This window comes from Phoxinus phoxinus, assembly GCF_949152265.1.
Source record: "Phoxinus phoxinus genome assembly, chromosome: 25".
Taxonomy (NCBI): Eukaryota; Metazoa; Chordata; class Actinopteri; order Cypriniformes; family Leuciscidae; genus Phoxinus; species Phoxinus phoxinus.
In genome coordinates this window covers 7,857,122-7,875,826 of record NC_136900.1, presented here as the reverse complement: position 1 = coordinate 7,875,826, position 18,705 = coordinate 7,857,122, and the positions used below count along the sequence as shown (strand labels likewise).

Sequence of the window (18,705 nt, the reverse complement as noted above, 5' to 3'; positions counted from 1 at the left end):
AGCACTACAGTATATCATCAGCCTGTTCTCACGTAAATGCGTATCTATAGCACGCAGTGTGTTTATCGTGCAATTTATACGCGAAAGTGAGTTTTTACGTGGATATGATAAGCAGTTTTGCTCGTGCATATGATACACTTTATTGCATGATATACACACACACCCCACACCACTAATCCTACCCAAGCTATAATACACACGCACCCCAGCCTAAACCTACCCATGTGCTACCCATGTGTATATGCACGTAAAAACTCATTTTCGCGTATAAATTGCACAATAAACACACTTACGTGATATAGAGATGCATTTAGTGTGATCGGGTTGATATCATAATCACTAGTCTAACACATACCTAATACAACAAGCAATTTGTCTTAAGAGAAAGCAGTAGCAAGAGAAGAGATACACGTACAGTACAAGCAAGGAGGGCATTTGTTGTGAAGATGGTTTGTTTTTATTTTAACCATAGTTAGGAGTATGCATTTAAAGAGTTTCAGAATCAGTATAGACAATATCTAAGGAAGTAATAACAACAGCCCTGACTCACTTTCTGTTTTGTACCTTTAATTTCAAACTCTTTTAAAGATGGTGATAGACTGGGCAACCTTGTTTTTTTAGACAGGCCCACGACCATCTGAAGCATCTGGACACAGATTGCCCATTCTCAGTGGGAAAGTGCTCAAGCAACAGTGCTCTGCAACATGCTCAAGAAAGTTGCCCCGTGTATTATCACTTTTAGAATAAAAAAAAGTTCACATTTCAATGATAACTATTTATGAAAGTCATTTTAATTTTAGCTATTAAGCTGCTCTTGGTGTTGTGTTGAAATAGTTTTAAACGTGTGGTTCTTGGATCTATGACACCACAGTCTGGAAATGGTTTCACGGTCACCCAGTTCAAATGCAAGAAACCATCCAAGAACACACAAGCTGGCTGGCCTGGTGTGGAGGCCTCATATCCATAGTTTGGTCTCACTTAAGACAAGCCTCACTTCTTTCAAACCTATTTTAATTTATTTTTATCTCCTCTCAGATGTTCTGTTGATACAAGGTCTTTTTTTATTAATCTTTTTGTGAGTTGTTTAATATTTCCAAATTGGTTCCATGTGTTGTTTCTTAATATTACATTTAATGTAAATGTATTTTTACATCTTCATTCTGTCCTTTTATTTGTACGTAAAAAATAATTAGCCTATATCTGAATTTGAGGAGAAATTTTATTTCTTTTATAACAGCATATATACACTATATTATCAGAGCATTCATGTTCATACATCATTTTTTAAAGAAAGAAAAAAAGCGCGGGTGATAAATAGATGTAGTGCGCCGAGTGAGTCTCTGTAATGGCGGACACATCACACAGAACCTGGGTTCGAGTCCCCACCGCGACTATGCCCTCGCTCTCGCCCTCCCCCTCCCCCACGGCTGGAGCTGCTCAGTGCTCACACCTGCGACACACCCAGATGCGCGACACTCAGAGATGCAGCACACACGGCGCGGAGGAGACGAGATGTCCGAGGAAAAAGTAAGTTTTTGACTTTTTGTGCAAGGCTCTCAATTTAATATGGTGCTGTTTATTTAACTTGCATTTTGTTTGCGCATATATCGTAACGTAAAAGTCACGTCATTTTATTTCTATAGCACTTTTTCACATTCAGCATAAGCAGCTTTGCAGAAAGTATAGATAATGTACCAAAATGACAATAATGATGATAATAATACTATATCCATTAGGTCTTAAGATTCCTAAGAGTCTTAAGTTCATGTTTTAAGGCCACAGTTAGGATTACAAGCATTTTTAGCGGTAATCCGCTTTTAAACTTCGCCTAATTTAAAATGTTGTTGTCTTTGTTATTTCTGAAAGACATATTTTACGTCCCTGGTACTTCACCAAGATGTTAAGCTCACTTTTGGTAACATTAATTTAAGATTGCCATGAGTTGCATCTTTTGCGGCCTGCACGTGCAGCCATGTGGAGTCTGAGCATATATGGCGTTTTATCACACTAAACACCAATATTGTGTTTCAACAAAGTAAGAGGGAAGTTTAATAAATTCGGAACACATTTTTTTTCTACTTCTGTAATGCAGTTTTCAAGACCAGACAATAAATGCCATTTATTTTCAGTCAAAATCTTATGAAATTGTATTGGCTTATGTTACCATGTCAATTACTTTAATATATTGCTAAATTGTACCATTACAGTTTTAAATACAGTGTAATAAGATGTTAGACCATGATGTTTGACTGTCTATGACACTTGTGTTTGCAGGAAGATGAAACCATGAATGGCAGCTCTGGATGCCCAGGTGAGATAATGAGAACATAGTAGATTTTACTCATTTGTAATATGTCAAATGGAAGTGTGTCATTTATTACTTAAAATAAATCTTAAAGCTATATTTGTATCTTAATGAGCCAGAGTAACCAAGGTTTTTAAAAGAACAATCTTGGAGAAAAATGAATATCCACCATAGCCCTCCCATGCTCCCTCCTTTCATTCTCTTGCAACTCCATGCCAAGTTCATGGATGTGCTCGAGATTCTATCTTTTAATCTGGCATGGCTTTTAATATGCAATCTTTTGTTTGGTCAATAATGTTGTAATTAATAACTGGTCAGTTTAAATAGAAGTAATTAATACAATCTAAGATTAATGTATGTAAACTTATTTTTATCTTTACGGTTTTATTAAAAAGAAAACAGATCATCTGTTTAAATTAAGGCAAGTAAGTGATTATATATGCTTATTTTAGTGAAAAACATTTCAGTATTTTTATTTTTTTGTTAAACATTTGAGACCCTTAAAATGAGAAAATTTGGTATTGTGGCATTAAACAACAAAAATATGTCTAGCCATATTAGTGGTCGACCGATATTGTTTTTTTGATGGCCGATGCCGATATCTTAGAGAGCAGGGTGGCCGATATAAAGCTGATATTTTTATACTTTATATTTATTTTAATCAATATTTAATAAATTAGAAATAAATTAGAAAACAAATCTTTAAAATAAACATGCTTATACTTTAGATGGCAACTTCTTGAATCTGCAATCCTATTGCAGTATTTTTTCACAAATAAGACAAAATATATGAACATGAAAAAGGAAGTAAACACTAACAGGACATTCAGTAAATTCGTGTGCACTTGTAATCATATTTTTCAAATAAAGACAAGGTAACACTCATTTTACATACAGCACACAGTGAAAATGATATGAATATGACACAGTGGTAGGGGTGGGATTGGGAATCTAGTCTACTCACGATCCGATTCGATTCCGAGAGTCACGATCCGATTCCAGAACGATTCTTTGTCCTGTCCGTTTAATCCCTTAAAACATATCTGGCTGTGTTTACGTTAATTTTGCACAAGAATATTAAACCACTTACACAGAGTCTCTCAGCCGCATGCGCGAGCAGTCTACACAAACAAAGCGCGCGTCCGCATTTGAAATTGAAAGCAGCCTTCTTTTAGTGAGGTTCATATTTTAAATATATAAGTCCACTGCATTCCAAACCACATACATGATTACTTCGTAGAGCATGTGTAAGGAAAAGATAGACGGGCGAGATAGCACACTTCAAGTGTAACATCAAACAAAGCGCACACATCTCTCACAAGTGTATCTCTCACAGCGCATCCAGTGCAATGAAGCCTGTGTGAATGTCCTTGTAATTCGCTTTAACCTTTCCGAACTTTATGAAATATTATTTTACGGAAGGTTCGAGTGGTGTATGTGTGTGAGGAATTGAAAGCAAGCAGAAAACAGGTGTTTCCAAAGCTACAAATGCACACTTCACAAGATATCACAGTTGGATTCAATTAAATCTCCAAGGTTTGTGAAATTAAATATTTATTAGATATTCAGAGATTTGTTTAAATGTAGATGCGCGTTTGCTCTTGCTGAATGTTGATGGTAAATGAGAATATGGTAAAGTATTTTAGCCTGATTGTTTGCCTTTTCTGTTACAAATAACATAAAAGCGAATGCTTTACTTTTTCACATACCATTTACTTTCTTTGTTTACCAGTTCTGTCTAACAAAGTATTACATATGACTCGTAAATTAAAGAAGACAAAGTGAGAGTGTGCGTGCGCGCTGTGATCAGGCTGCCGTTCTCTTCTCAGGCGCTGGTGTTCTCAGCGCCGGCGTCGCCCATCAAAAGAAAAGTCCAGAGCGCCGTCAAAATAAAAGTCCCGCTTCCAACACATCGGCCAATCAGAAAAACTTATCGGCCGATATTTAAAAAATGTCAAATATCGGCCGATATATTGGCCTTGGTGATATATCGGTTGACCACTACATATGATCATGTTATTGTGAAACCAAAAGTGTACTTTTCATGTTCCATATAAAGATAAAAATACCTTGCTGATATCTTTACATTAGTGTTGTCAAAAGACCAGGTACTTCGGTACCAAGTCGGTACTAAAAAAGTTGAATAGTTACGGTATCAGCTTCTCTTAAGTACAGGTGGTACCGAAGTATCCAGTTAATCGGGGTCTTGGCGCGCTGTCCGATAGGTGCACATGCGTCCTCTTCATAAACATGTGAAACATGGCGACCGGCGGCGCTTCTGAATCCACTTGTTTACAAGAAAGGAGGAGGATTGGGCTAATATCACGTTGCCATAAGGGGTCGTACGTTCACATAGCGTGTTTTTTGCGCACTTGTGGAAAGGAGAAAGCGGTACAAACTGCACTCTCAATGACGAGGAAGTATTATCAAATAATTAATTGATTTTTAGCCCTCGCATTCGATTTACTACTATATATATTCATGAAGAGCGTAGTTTGTACCACTTTCTCCTTTCCACAAGCGCATGATCTTCCATTGTGTCTGTCGTTGCTATGCAACCATGAACAGCGCGCGCCTGGAAAACGAATTTGCACGCGCAAAAACACGCTATTATTCTCCTTGGGGTAATTAAAAAATTTACTAATAATAAAGTTTTATCTGTTCATTATTTAATGGTTGAAGTGAACAAACATGAACGCAGTTTAGGATTATATAAAAGTACAGTCAAGTCTAATAACACGTTTTATCTCCTGTATAGTTTGGTAACACTACAATAACCATTCATTAACATTACTTAATGCATTATAACATCAACACATTGAGTGAACAATATATTTTTACAACATTAATTTATGTTGGTGAATGTTATTTAATACAAACACTTAATTGTTCATGTTTGTTAACTTGATCCATTGTGCATTAAATAATGAACATATCAAACTTTTTATTTGAAAAAATGTATTAGTAAATTTCTAAATTAACCCCATAGGAGAATAATTGCTAGAAACTATTGTTTATTGTTAGGTCATTTTATCTAATGTTATCTAACAAATGGAATCTTATTGTAAAGTGTTTTTAATACAAGTTTTTTTTTCATCTCTGTAACCGTGATATACACTTTAATATTTAAATTTAATCTAAATTAAGCTTTGGTACCGAAAACCGTGGATTTTCACTGGTATCGGTACCGAATACTGAAATTAAATATCTTACATTTTTATTTTTACATGCATTCATTGTTGGTGAAAAATAATTTCAAATGGCTAAATAAATTTAGGCTATTATCCCTAAACTCTGACATGTTAGTAATGGTTCAGTAACTGGACATGGATATAATTACTTTACTGTAAGTATTGAGTAAATACAACATGCTGTCCTGTTTACTGTCAATTTCAGTGGATACTGTAGTTAAGTTTTTGTTTGTTTTGTTTAAATTTTTTATCATTGTATGAAATTGTTGTGGTAACTACAGGTTTTCCAAAAATGATGTCATTAATGTCAGCCTTATTTGGTTTATTCGATACTGATGATTCTCTTGGGGTTTAAGCCTAGAACTATTAGGTGCAAGTAAAATGGAAAAATATTTTAAACAACAATACATTTTTTGTCTTTGTAATTTACATTGCAGTGGATGATGTGACAGATGGCCCCGAAGAGAAGACAGAGGTAGGCTATATCCACAGATAAACATATATATCACTGATGGTTGAGATAAGGGACAAAATAGTTTTAGAAGTTAGTTTTTACTTTTAATTATTTAATACTACATTATTATAAATTGATATATTGAGAATACATTGTTTTTATTTTTCTGTGATATATATTGCGATATGAAAACAATGACTTGAATAGCACTATTTGGAAAGAATTAATCATTCTAGAATGACTGAGTTGATTTTGTTAAGCAGTAAATCTGCATAGAAAATAATAAACAAACTACAAGCATAGATAAATACAATAGAACAAAGATATAAATAAAATAAACAGTGCATCTCTTGCGCAGATTTTTATGCTTTTAATAGCAACTTTTATTATTAAATGCGTCCCGCAATTTAGCAACAGTAGCTAGACTGCATTTGACAATCACACACTGATCGATCGTGCTGATTCTGTCGTTAAGTTTGAGTGTTAGGGATTAATGACATCGTACTGCTGTGAAGTGAAGGAAGTTGCGCTAGATAGAATGCTATAGTTTCTAATGGTTTTACCTCAATATAATAATCTATGGAAGCCGAAATCTAAAATAAAATCAGACTAAGATCACAGATGTAAAGTCTCACCAGGCTACGTTTGAATGTTTAGTTCTGTCCTCTGTCGTCACTCATTAAGCAGGGCTCGTGTTGTGTGCGCTGTGGCACCGCCTAAGAGATCTCTCTCACACAGAAAACATTTCCAGTCTTGTGCTTGATGTTTAAACTGACAGGACTTAAAAACGTGTACGCATTGTGTGATTACAGACATCCCGAGTCTCGAAGACAGCGCTTAGTTTTTGGAGACGGTGAAGCCTTGTTTACTTTCGCGCACGACTGAACATGCGCCCAGTCACAAGTGCAGCAGTTCATCTACATTACTCACCGATCAAATAAGACTTTGGCGGGACAAAAATTCGCTTTGGTGGCCGCCCAAAAAAATACTATGCAGGAAAAACCCTGTTAAGGACTAAAGGGACAGTTGTGAGTTCACGGTCTGTATAGCCTACTATCTGGGACTCGAGCAGGAGCATCGATAAGAAGACTCGTTAACGTCGAGGGCATACAATATCGATGGTTCATAAAACTTAGAACCGGTTCTCGAGTGGAACCAGTTTTCATCAATGTCCATTTTGTTTATTTCCAAACTGCCGCGTTCGCTCGACAAGTGAAACACGTGACTAAAAGACTCTTTGTCATTGGCTGAGGGTGAAGCTCTGAGCTTTGTGAGAACTGTGCTTTCAAAATAAAGGCCGAATATATATATATATATATATCTTTTTTTAAATCGAAGTCATTTAAAAATTAAATCGTGAACAGGGTGAATCGAGAAAACTATTTTATAACGAATTATCATGCAGGCCTAATTCCAGTGTGGCCAAAGCACTGAATTTTAAAGAAGAGATTAAATTGGTGTTTTGCAGCATTTTATTTTCCTGCTCTTTATGAGTTGTTCAGTGGAAGGTAGGGATCTCCTGTGGCTCACCTGGTAGAGTGTTTGCTCAACAATCAAGACTACAACAAATCCTTATTTTGTAGGTTCAAAGCTGTCACTTGAGTCGCCTCCAGAAGTTAAGAGCACATCACAATGCCTGTGAAGAACGACACATGAATGCGTCCACAAAAACTGTAAATGATGAACGGGAGAAGACCAAGTTTTTACATCAGAGCATGAAAACAAAGGTTAGTTCATTCTCTTATGCGACTTGGACATGTCATCAGTGATGAACCCAGGGGACATATGGTGTTTCAGGTCTTTAATCATCAGACACCCTTGCTTGGATGATGCACCCCCTGACTCGTGTCCAAGTGGCGCACTGAGCCACGATCGCCCATCCGGAACCAGTCATCGCACTTCAGAAGCCTCATGAATGTTCTTGATAGCTCTTCTTCCCTTTAAAACCAAGAAGTTTTAGAGTTTGCTGAACTTATTTCCCAGCAAAGCTCTGACACCCAGCTTTAACTGGCTCGCACCGAGCTCTCCTGCCATTGCTCCAACACATTGAGACGAGCTCTTCATATTTTGACTTTTTGAATTCGCTGGCTTCCTCAATCCTGTCTTTAGAGGACAGTTAGTTCTATCAAAACCTCTTTTTTTCGCTACCGATGTCAACATCATGTTTGGGTGGAGCCGCGTGATTTGCGATGTTCTCTGGGAACTTAAGCTGCCTTCCTAGGTCAACCTGGCGCTGCCAGTCCTGTGCTGTGGTGAGCAGTTCTCCCTGAGGAGCTAGATACTTCTGATTGAAGAGCAGGTCAAAAGTGATCCAGCTAGATCTATGACACCAAAACATTTTGTGCCTATGTTCATTATGAGTGGACACATAATCTTGAGTTTCCCATTGCCTTTCGATGTCTTCTCCAGGATATTCTCTACATCCTCATCCAACTAGAGCCACTCCTTTTACTTAGCGGCAGGTCACTTAACCTGCCGCTGTTCAGACTCCTGCTTTGTATAGGGACTCATGTTGCATGGAGGTTATGGGGTGAGTCCTCCGTCTGACCAGGTTCTATAGTCGGCACCTTTAAACTTGAAATGTTGCTAATGCATTGCTCCACTTGTTCCTTTCTCAAGCATGCCACCGGTGTTTGGTGACTCATCAGACCTCTCAAGTTCTTGCCTGCCTTGATGCAAATACAGACCGTGCTCATTACCAATAGAGATGCTCATCCAACCCGCCCTCCTCCCCCCATTCTTAGATGACTGTCAGAAGAAACCGTTATTCACGCATCAGATGATCTTGCTGGTGCTATGGGTGTCTGCGGAAGAAAGCGCCTATAACATCTGAATGCAGAGCAAATGAGAAACTTATGTTGCTATCTTTTTTATTCTGTTCATATTATAATCTTGTGTTAAAGCGCACCTCTTCATGTCTAATGGGATTTCTTGACATATCTCTATCCGCAATGACTTGACTCAATGGTTATGATTTTGCTGTATTCATGCATTGCTAATGCCACTATTACTACTATTGCTACTACAGCCTGGAAATTAATAGTTGCATTTAGGGGTGTGACGATAACCGCATCACCGCAATATTGCGTTAATGAGATGCCTACCGCGGTGTGAGGTCATCACCGCACTTTTTTTTTTTCTGCTGAAAGTTACAGGAGTGCATATGGTGTGTGATATGAACTATAAACACATTCATCTTTGCTTATAATTTACTGTATTTCGCAAGTCCTATGTTCAAGGGCTTCTGGAGAAAAAAAACGCTTCCTGCGCAAGGGAGGGACAGTCAATTAAACATATGGGGGATTTCTTTTTTTGTGCATGTCTGATTATTATTAATTAACTGCTAGGTTTCAGTACTTGTGATGTTTACAGATAATGTTCAGGCTTTATTACGCGTATTTGCAGAAGAGGACATTTTCTGCGTGTTCGTGCCAGCCATCTCACGGTCAATGTCCGCAATAGCTGATAACTACGGTGTCTATATAGCATTACGAGCTTTCTGAACACGCTTTAGTATCAGTGCTTGTCTCTTTTCTGGCGTTTTGTTAATTACCTTGTTAGTAAACCAATACATCACAAACAACTACAGCACAGTTTGAATCTCCTCCATACTTATTATAAATGTGCCGCTCAAAACTGATTACTGTCCGCCGCAGACTGAGAGTTTATAATCTAATAATCTTCCCAGTATTTTAGACCGCAATGTAAATGCCGAAAGCAACCGGTCAGGGGCAAAAAAAGTTCCTGGGACAAATTGTTCCGGGTAATTTCGGTGGAAACGCGGCTAAAGTAGTAGTAGAGAGGTTGACGGTTAACCGCCAAACCGCGAGATTTGTTGCTGCTTCACCGCGGTAGCAAAAAATCCCATACCGTCACAGCCCTAGTTGCATTGTGATTTATAAAATCTGCACACTGAATGTTTCACTTTGGACAGGCATTCATTATTACAATATGTTGTTTGTCTTGGCATTCCTGATCAAGACTTCTAACTTTATTTATGTTTTATTCATAGCTTAACAGGAAAGTGCTTGGATATGAAACAGAAGGATCAAGTTCAGAGTTCAGCGAGTATATACCAGAAACAGAGGATCAATCAGAGAGTGACAGGTCAGCAAAGGAGAGTTTAGCAAAAAATGTCAAACAGCAAAAGAGACGAAAGGTTCAGTCAAAAACTTCAAGATCTAAACCATGTAAAAGAAAGCGTGTGACACGTTCTAGTTCATTGGCTACCAGTGGAACCAATCCTCAAGCATCCTCCTCTTCATCCGTTGAAAATGACACTGGACAATCCTCTTCATCTGACGAACATGACGGCGGTGAATCGTCTTCATTAGATGAACATATGAGCCGCGAATCCTCTTTACCTGATAAATCTAATGTGAAGGTCATGATGCTGAAGAAGAAAACAGACGGCAGCAGACTTTACAACAAAAAATACTTCTGCTTGTTCTGCTCTAAACCATTTAGTAAAATGGCACGTCATTTGGAGTCAAAGCACAAAGATAAGCCAGAGGTGGCAAGAGCAGTTTCTTTCCCAAAAGGGTCTAAAGAGCGAAGATTACAACTGAGTTTATTGAGAAATAAAGGGAACCGTTGTCATAATACTCAGGTGCTTAAAGAAGGAAAAGGACTGGTGATACCCCGACAGCAATCCATTGCACCAGTAACAGCAAATGATTACTTGCACTGTGTAAACTGTGAGGCCTACTTGAAGAGAAAATCATTATGGAGGCACATGCAGAGATGCCATCTAAGCAAAAAGGTGAAAGGAATGAAGCCAGGAAAAACTCGAGTTCAAGCCCTTTGCTCGTATACTGAACCAGTTCCAGAGAATGTGAATGGACGATTTTGGAAAATGCTGCTCGAAATGCATGAGGATAAAATAACAGATGTTGTCCGCAAAGAGAAAATCATTTTAAAATTAGGGCAACATCTCTTTAACAAGCATGGCCATGATGTCACTAAACATGAATATATCCGACAAAAAATGCGCGAGACAGGACGACTAGTTCTCCAAGGAAAACAGACTGGCAAGTTGAAGGAGGTGTCAGATTTCTTTGTACCAGCTAATTTCCCTCATGTGGTTGAAGCAGTTCTTAGTGTGTCTGGGTGGAATGAGGAAACGAACACATACAAAACACCATCTTTAGCACTAAAGTTAGGGCACAACCTCAAGAAATTAGCCAGCATTATTGAATGTGAGGCAATGATGTCAGGTGATAAGAATGCTCTTAGCAATGTGCAGGCCTTCAAACAAATATATGACACTAAATGGAGTGAGTGTGTGTCATCGCAGGCCCTCCGAAATTTGAGTGAGGCAAAGTGGAACTCTCCGCAACTTCTTCCCTTTGCTGAAGATGTGAAAAAAATGCACCAGTATCTTGACAGACAGAGTAAGGAGTACCAAACAAAACTTGAAGAAGAACCAAGTAACAAGAACTGGGCAGAACTTGCAAAAATGACACTTTGTCAGGTAATACTTTTTAATCGTAGAAGAGAAGGAGAAGTATCCAAGATGTCTCTTAATGCGTTTACTTTGAGGGATACCTCATCGACTCATCCAGATGTTGAACTTGCTTTGACAGACCTCGAGAAGAAACTTTGTAAGCACTTCCAAAGAATCGAGATAAGAGGCAAACGAGGACGCAAGGTCCCCATTCTTCTCACACCAGATATGCTGACATCGATGGAGTTACTTGTCAAGACGCGCCGTAGTTGTGATGTGCCAGATGAGAATGTGTTCTTGTTTGGAAGACCTCAAGCACTCAGTCACTTCAGAGGATCAGATGTTATTCGTAAGATTGCTCAAAGCTGCGGAGCAAAACACCCAGAGACATTATCCTCCACTAGACTGAGAAAGCACATGGCCACTATGTCCAAGGTCCTCAACTTAAAGGACAATGAAATGGATGACCTTGCTGACTACCTTGGACATGACATCAGAGTACACCGGCAGTATTATAGGTTACCCGAAGGCACATTACAGCTTGCGAAAATAAGTAAAGTACTCATGGCCATGGAACGAGGACAGCTATCGCAATTCAAAGGAAGGAATCTTGATGAGATCCAGATTGATCCACAAGGTAAAACAGGCCTGAGTAAATGCCATGTTATGATCAGCTGGAACTCCACTGTTGGTTATAGACTCAGGTTGAATATAGCCGTTTAAAAAAATATTTAGTTTGCTACCTATTAATTGTATCTGTATGGTTACTGTGTTTTATAGAGAAAGTACTGATGGACAGTGATGGATCAGACTCTGAAAATGAGAATGAAGGGACTGGAACTAGTGCTTCACCTTCAGATTCAGCAGGTATGTAGTCAGCTACTGAAAGGGAATGATGGGAAAGCTAGAAAAGGCTGGATATTACTGGAAGAATTATTTGAGTGTGCTTACTGATATTTAGGAGTTCTTGTTGAATGTTCTTTTACTAAAAGAGAGCTATTATGTGTCCAGACAAATCAATGAAGTCCACTAATGAAGTTGAACAACACAAAAATCAACAACCAGCCAAAGGTAATAAGATTTAAATGAAACAGGAGGATTATGAAGACTTCTGATATTGTTTTCCTTTTAAAGAACCAGTGCTTTATTATTTGCATGTTTTTTTTACTTGCTTTTATTATTTTTTATGTAAGGGATAATGTACAGTGAGGCGGTTGTTATAGCGAATACAACCCCGACAGGCTGTTTAGGAGCCGGACGCGAAGGGGATGTATTCGCTATAACAACCGCCTCGCTATACATTATCCCACTTATTACATGGCTACCTACCAAATAAATCAATAATTTGACAACATATTTATTTAAAGGGGAGTTTATTGATTTAAAAACGATTTGTATCTCATCCGCTAAAGAAAATAGTCCTGCGTCCATGGCAACGCGCTGTTTTTCATGGCAACGGTCTGTTATACTAAGCAGCGGCTGTTATCAAGAAATAACTCACCGCATTCTACATTCAAATTCAACCAAGCCATGTAATAAATCCTAGATAATATACATATATAATATATCCTTTAGATAATTTTTTATAATTTTCTCTTATACAGTTTGCTGAAAATAGTATAGTTTATTCTGTGTGTGCCAACAGAAAAAAGGAGTACTTAATTGCACACAGTTCCCCTTGCTAATGCTGCGTTCACACCAAATGCGAATATAGCATCAAATTCGCGTGTAGCGCGTCTAGTTTGCCGCTTGAACATTTTAAATGCATTCGTGCATCTAGAGCGAAATAGATGCTTGTAAAAATCAAGTGTTTGAAGCAAAATTGACGCGCGTCCGAGGGAAGGGCAAGTGCTAGGCGGTGTCTGTTTGCAAGAAAGGCCGCGAAATTTAAAAATACTTATTTTATTGTGTCACGAAATGTAGTTTTAAGAGTTGTTCAGTCGAGAATGTAGTTGTTTAAAGATAAAATATGTGGTTTATTTATAAAGATAGCGCATATTTAAAATTTTGATCTGACGTTTTCGGTTTGTGAGACCCAGTGATCATGTAACCCGCCTGGAGAAATGTTTACATTCACAATCTATAGCTTCGGTTCTATTATATTAAACATAAATTAAAAGACATTAACCCTCTAAGCGCCAAAGTCGCAAAATTGCGACAAGACGTCATACTTAATAAAACAGGCTGTAGATCCTAATATGGTGTAATATCTCGTTTGTATTCCCTACCACTAGATGGCAGACATGTAATACTTTGATTCAAGACCAAAATGACGTCATGTTCCTATTCAAAGTATTGGAGAAAACAGCAGAGCAAGTGAGCGCCCGTGTCATTGATGCGGAAGCAGTTCAGTTCAGAGCGTCTGAGTAAATTGTGAGATTTGTGAGAGAAAATCATCAAATGGCTAATAAAAACTTGTATCGTGAGGATGTGTTGCAAATGTTATTCGCCGATTCTGACTCTGAAGGGGAATATTTGCCTTTTGAAAATGACGATCGCGCTTCTCCCGGTACATCTTTGCCGCGAAATGGTGCAGCTCGCGCTTCTCCCGGTACATCTTTGCCGCGAAATGGTGCAGCTCGCGCTTCTCCCGGTACATCTTTGCCACGCAGTGGTGACAATGACAGTAGTCCGAGCTGTGCGCACTCGGCGCGCGCGCGCGCGCGAGGCAGATCTGGCCGCGCCCGCGCTGCTTGTAGCAGGAGCAGAGGCGATGTGACACGGGGCAACTAAACAGGTCTTGTCTACTTGTGTTTGTGTGTCATATGAATAATATATATATGTTATATATATATATATATATATATATATATATATATATATATATAATCAGAGTGCCTACTGTATGTAGTAAATGGAAAATCTCTACAGCAAAAGGCCAACCACTACCTGCATTCGGTTTGTTTCTACCATTTATTAGTAATGATTTACACAGTTTGTTTACTACTCACTATTTACCTGAGCATTCAGTATTGTGCAATATAGCATACAGAAGGTGAGGGACATTTTGGGGGGAAAGAAGTGCTGCATTTTATCATTTAAACTTGTGACTTTTCATGAAAATTCTATAATCCAAGATAGCCGCCACCATATGACGTCATAATATGCAAATTAGATGGGAAAATGTAATCTCTACATAAACTTTGGGTCATCCTTAATATTTCTCTAATTTACAGAAAGTCTCTATCTTTTATCACTTTTAAGATATAGCCTTTTGAAGTTAAGATGTCAAAATCAAACGTTTTAGGGAAAAAAACTCTGGCGCCTAAAGGGTTAATGACTTGTAATAACGTCGGTCAAACGACTTCTTTAATTATGTGAGTTTAATTCTTCATCTCATTCAGAAATGTATGACTGCAAGTGTTCAGTGTCACATTCATAGTTAACAGCTGAGTGATGTCATTCCTCCTTTCACGCAGGCATTTAGTCATATTACAAAATAAGTTATTGAGGCCAAACATATAAAATGACATTATAAACTGAAAAGCAGGCCTGCCCCAGTTTACACGTCACTTCACCACGTGACAGCAGCAAGCAGGCTCCTGATTGGTTAACGCGGCGCAAATTGATGCAAAAGTTCACATTTTTCAACTCGGGCGGCAGACGCGAAATCGCATCAAATGCGTGAATGCACAAAAGCACCATTTGCGCCAGATGCTTAATTCGCGTCTACCGCGCCAAGCTAAATGCCTCATTAGCGCCGCAAGACCTCCAGACGCGCGTAAACGCGTCTTACCATTGACTTAACATTGAAATCACTCGCGCCAGACGCTCTATTCGCGTTTGGTGTGAACGCAGCATAATATTGCCACTATTAACTAATCTAAGAAGAGTGAAAAGACATTTTTGTTTCAGCTTTTGATCTTTTGTTCAAAAGTATAAAAGCTATCCCCTATTCTCATGGATATCTAACAGTTACAAACACAGTTTCATCAAAACAAAATAAACCCCAATATATTTGGTAAATTACATGTGTAGCACAATTACTGGTACCCGTTTAGTCAGCATTCTGTGCCATTAATGTATATTGCCTATATTGAAAGTCTCCTCAGTTGTGCATATGTTTTATAACAGGCAAGGATAAAAAACTGCAGCCAGTTGGCAAGGACTTGGGCGAACAACGCACAACAAAGGGTAAGCTGTTTTTCAAATGTCTTATGAAATGTGACACTTTCCAATTTTTTGTGAAAGTTCAGTCAGAATTAAGTCATTTCAATTGGAATCTACACAGAGACCCATTTATATTGACAACAGAGTTCCCTTAAAGGGCTAGTTCACACCCAAAAATGAAGTTTCTGTCATTAATTACTCTCACTCATGTCGTTCAAAACCCTTAAGACCTTCATTCATCTTCAAAACCCAAATTAAGATATTTTTTTACAAAAAGTTTTCTCATCGCTTCATAACATTAAGGTTGTACCACTGTAGTACATGGACTATTTTAACGATGTCTTTGCAAATTTCAAGGCCCAGGAAGGTAGTAATGACGTTGTTGCCTATGGATGGTTCAGAAACCTCTCATATTTCGTCAAAAATATCTTAATTTGTGTTTCGAAGATGAATGAAGGTCTTTTACAGTTTCATTTTACAGTGTAAATATATTTAAAATATATATTTTTTATATATGAAAAGTGTCAATTCCTCCAATATTCTTCTAGTGTATTATTCAATATATTGTAAACTATAACACACTATAATATTTCATAAAAATGCAGATTTTCAGACTCTTCACTAATTCCCACCAACAGATAAAGAACTTTTATAACATATCAAGTTAGCAGAATTTGTCAAGAAGAAAACTCTGTGGGGTCAGGGATTGTTGGGGCTCTAATTAACATATCAAACCTGCCATAAACAGCAGTGCAACTATAGATATCAGAATTGGATGAGAGCACAAGCCAAATCCTTATAATGTTTTTATTTTATTTTTTATATACAACATTTTTATAATGTTGCCTTTGGTCACCCTGGGCCAATATAATTAAAGCATGGGTAAACCCCTCCCATTAAGTCCTATATCTAAAATAATTTGTTTCTAAAGGCTTAAACATGTATAGAAAAGAAAAGGGAAAGGTCCTCCTGTACAAATTTACTTTTACTAATTTCCTCAAGCAGTAATTTATGGTTAAGACCAATAAAACCTAAATATTTTGTCATGTTAGGCTTGGTCCATTTTTGGCCCAGGTCCATTACACATCTTAGATGGTGACTAAATTACCAGCCATTTTTTTGTCATCAAAATATTCCTTTTTAATACAGTATCACTGTTTATATTGTTACTAAGTAACATGCTTACAAACATGTGCCAGAATGTACAGATTTTCAACCATGCTAACTAGATTTTAGCAAAAATGTATGTATAAAACTAAAACAATGAGACAAAAACTAAAGATTACTGGTATGTATTTATTTGATGTTATTCACATTCATGTCGTGTGGAATAACAATTACTTTAATCACAATTACTAATATATATATTTTTATTTTATTCAGTATCTTCACAAAACCCACGGAGAAAGTGGTCTAAAGAGGAAATCGAGGCTGTGGAAAAAACCCTGATGGACTACATCCACTCTGGAAAGGTTCCTGGTAAAGCCCAATGCATGGAGTGCATTGAGAGGTCACCAGCAGCACTTCAGGGGAGAAGTTGGGAGGGGGTGAAATTTTATGTTAAGAATCGTATTGATGCATTAAAGCGAAAAATGTAAAAAAAAAAAAAAAAGGTTGTTTACCTAGATGTTTTCTGATACGTTAAATAAATGTCCAAGAGCATTAAGAAATAGTAGATTCTTGTTTTTGTTGCAATTGCCGAAATGTCCAAACTTTTTTTGGGTAGTTATTGGGGTTGTACATCAAATGTCGTCTTCTCAAAATAATTCTGTGTGGTCCCAAAATTGTGGCACACTTGCATTTAAAAAAATAAATGCATACATATAGATGGATAGACAGACCAATATATAGACATACAGATGACAGACTGATAGATAATAGACGTGTTCTACAGATAGAGTAAACATCCTTGCACACTGAGTGCGAAATTCTCGCTCATTAAAAAATAAATACGACCTCACGTTGTGCCTGTCACGTTTACACACTGTCTCTGAATCTTTTGTCAGTCAAAAAAATTCAGATTGGGTTCATTTTTCTGCTTTTTGCATCCGTAGCAAGTATTTTAGAGGTGTTTTGACAATTCACAGCCACCGTACAAGCAAACGCCAAAATCCAGAACTAGTCGGGATCAAAAAACTTGGTGGTCTTGTTTTTAATACGTGTCTCCAGTATCGCTAGCAATGCATTAAACTGAGCCTCTGCCATCCTGAAGTAAACCTTGAATCGTTTGGGATAATCCCGCCGCGAACTCTCCTTCCTATTTACGATCTCAGGGTTGTTGGATGGACCAATATTTCCTCTTTCTTTTTCTCTTTTTAAGAAGAGAGAGGACAACAAAATCATCCTCACTGCTTGAAGACTCCATTTTGTATTGTTTTGTAAATTGTTCCGCAACGGATTAATACACAGGACTCATTGGGCTTCATAGGTTTCTGTGCGTAACAAATGTTTAGGATGACAAATAAGAAAAACACATAGCAATATATCTTGCATCCCTGTTGAATCCCTGGCATGTGCTGTTTTAATTTAGAGTTGATTCCATTATGCATAGATTATTATTCAGCAAACACAATGATACCTGTGGGGTCAATGCTCCATGAACATTTCCTGCTTGTCATACAACATGACTGTCTTGTTTATCAAAATGTGGACCTTTTCAGATTCTCAAAGGAAGAAAAATAGGCTGTTTTCACTGTTTACATACATACAAATGGTCTATTCAAATACAAGAGTTTACGTGAATTGTAAGATAAATATAGACAATTCTCCCCTTTTATATTTTTTTTAATAATTATCTAAACTTAATCTTTATTGTTAATTTGGTACAGGTTTAAAATTGTATTAAAAATATATAATCTACAGATAACTGATAACAGTGCCCCTCAGTGGTAGTTTGTGGTAATACACAATAGGGACGTCCCCACCAGAATAGAAAAACCTGACAAATATCAAGCTTTATAAAATTAAGAATTTCTTATAATTAAGTTGTTTTTTGGGATTAAAAAAATCCCCCAGACACTTCTGATTAAAAATTATGGCTTTATTGTATTTAGAAATTGCTGTCCCCACGTGGCACCTTCTAGTCAGGAGGTCCCCACAACGTAGCAAAAACAAGTATGTGTGTGTGTGTGTGTGTGTGTGAGTGTGTGTGTGTGTGTGTGTCTCGATGCTGTCCTCAGATGATGCTCGGGGTTAGTCT

At 37.6% G+C, this 18,705-nt stretch overlaps 2 protein-coding genes across 3 annotated transcripts in view; both read left to right on the top strand.

Annotated features, from left to right (window-relative positions):
- The window catches only part of wnt7bb (wingless-type MMTV integration site family, member 7Bb), a 56,282-nt gene that overhangs the window by 23,535 nt on the left and 14,042 nt on the right, over positions 1-18,705 (top strand). The gene's annotated exons all lie outside the window — the stretch shown is intronic.
- On the top strand, positions 2,291-17,104 carry LOC306993709 (uncharacterized protein; the record flags this gene model as incomplete). The annotated part of the gene is made up of 6 exons (XM_079603711.1): positions 2,291-2,311; positions 9,963-12,033; positions 12,177-12,263; positions 12,408-12,467; positions 15,471-15,530; positions 16,890-17,104. The coding sequence occupies 6 exons, from the start codon at positions 2,291-2,293 to the stop codon at positions 17,102-17,104; spliced, it is 2,514 nt and encodes an 837-aa protein (XP_079459837.1).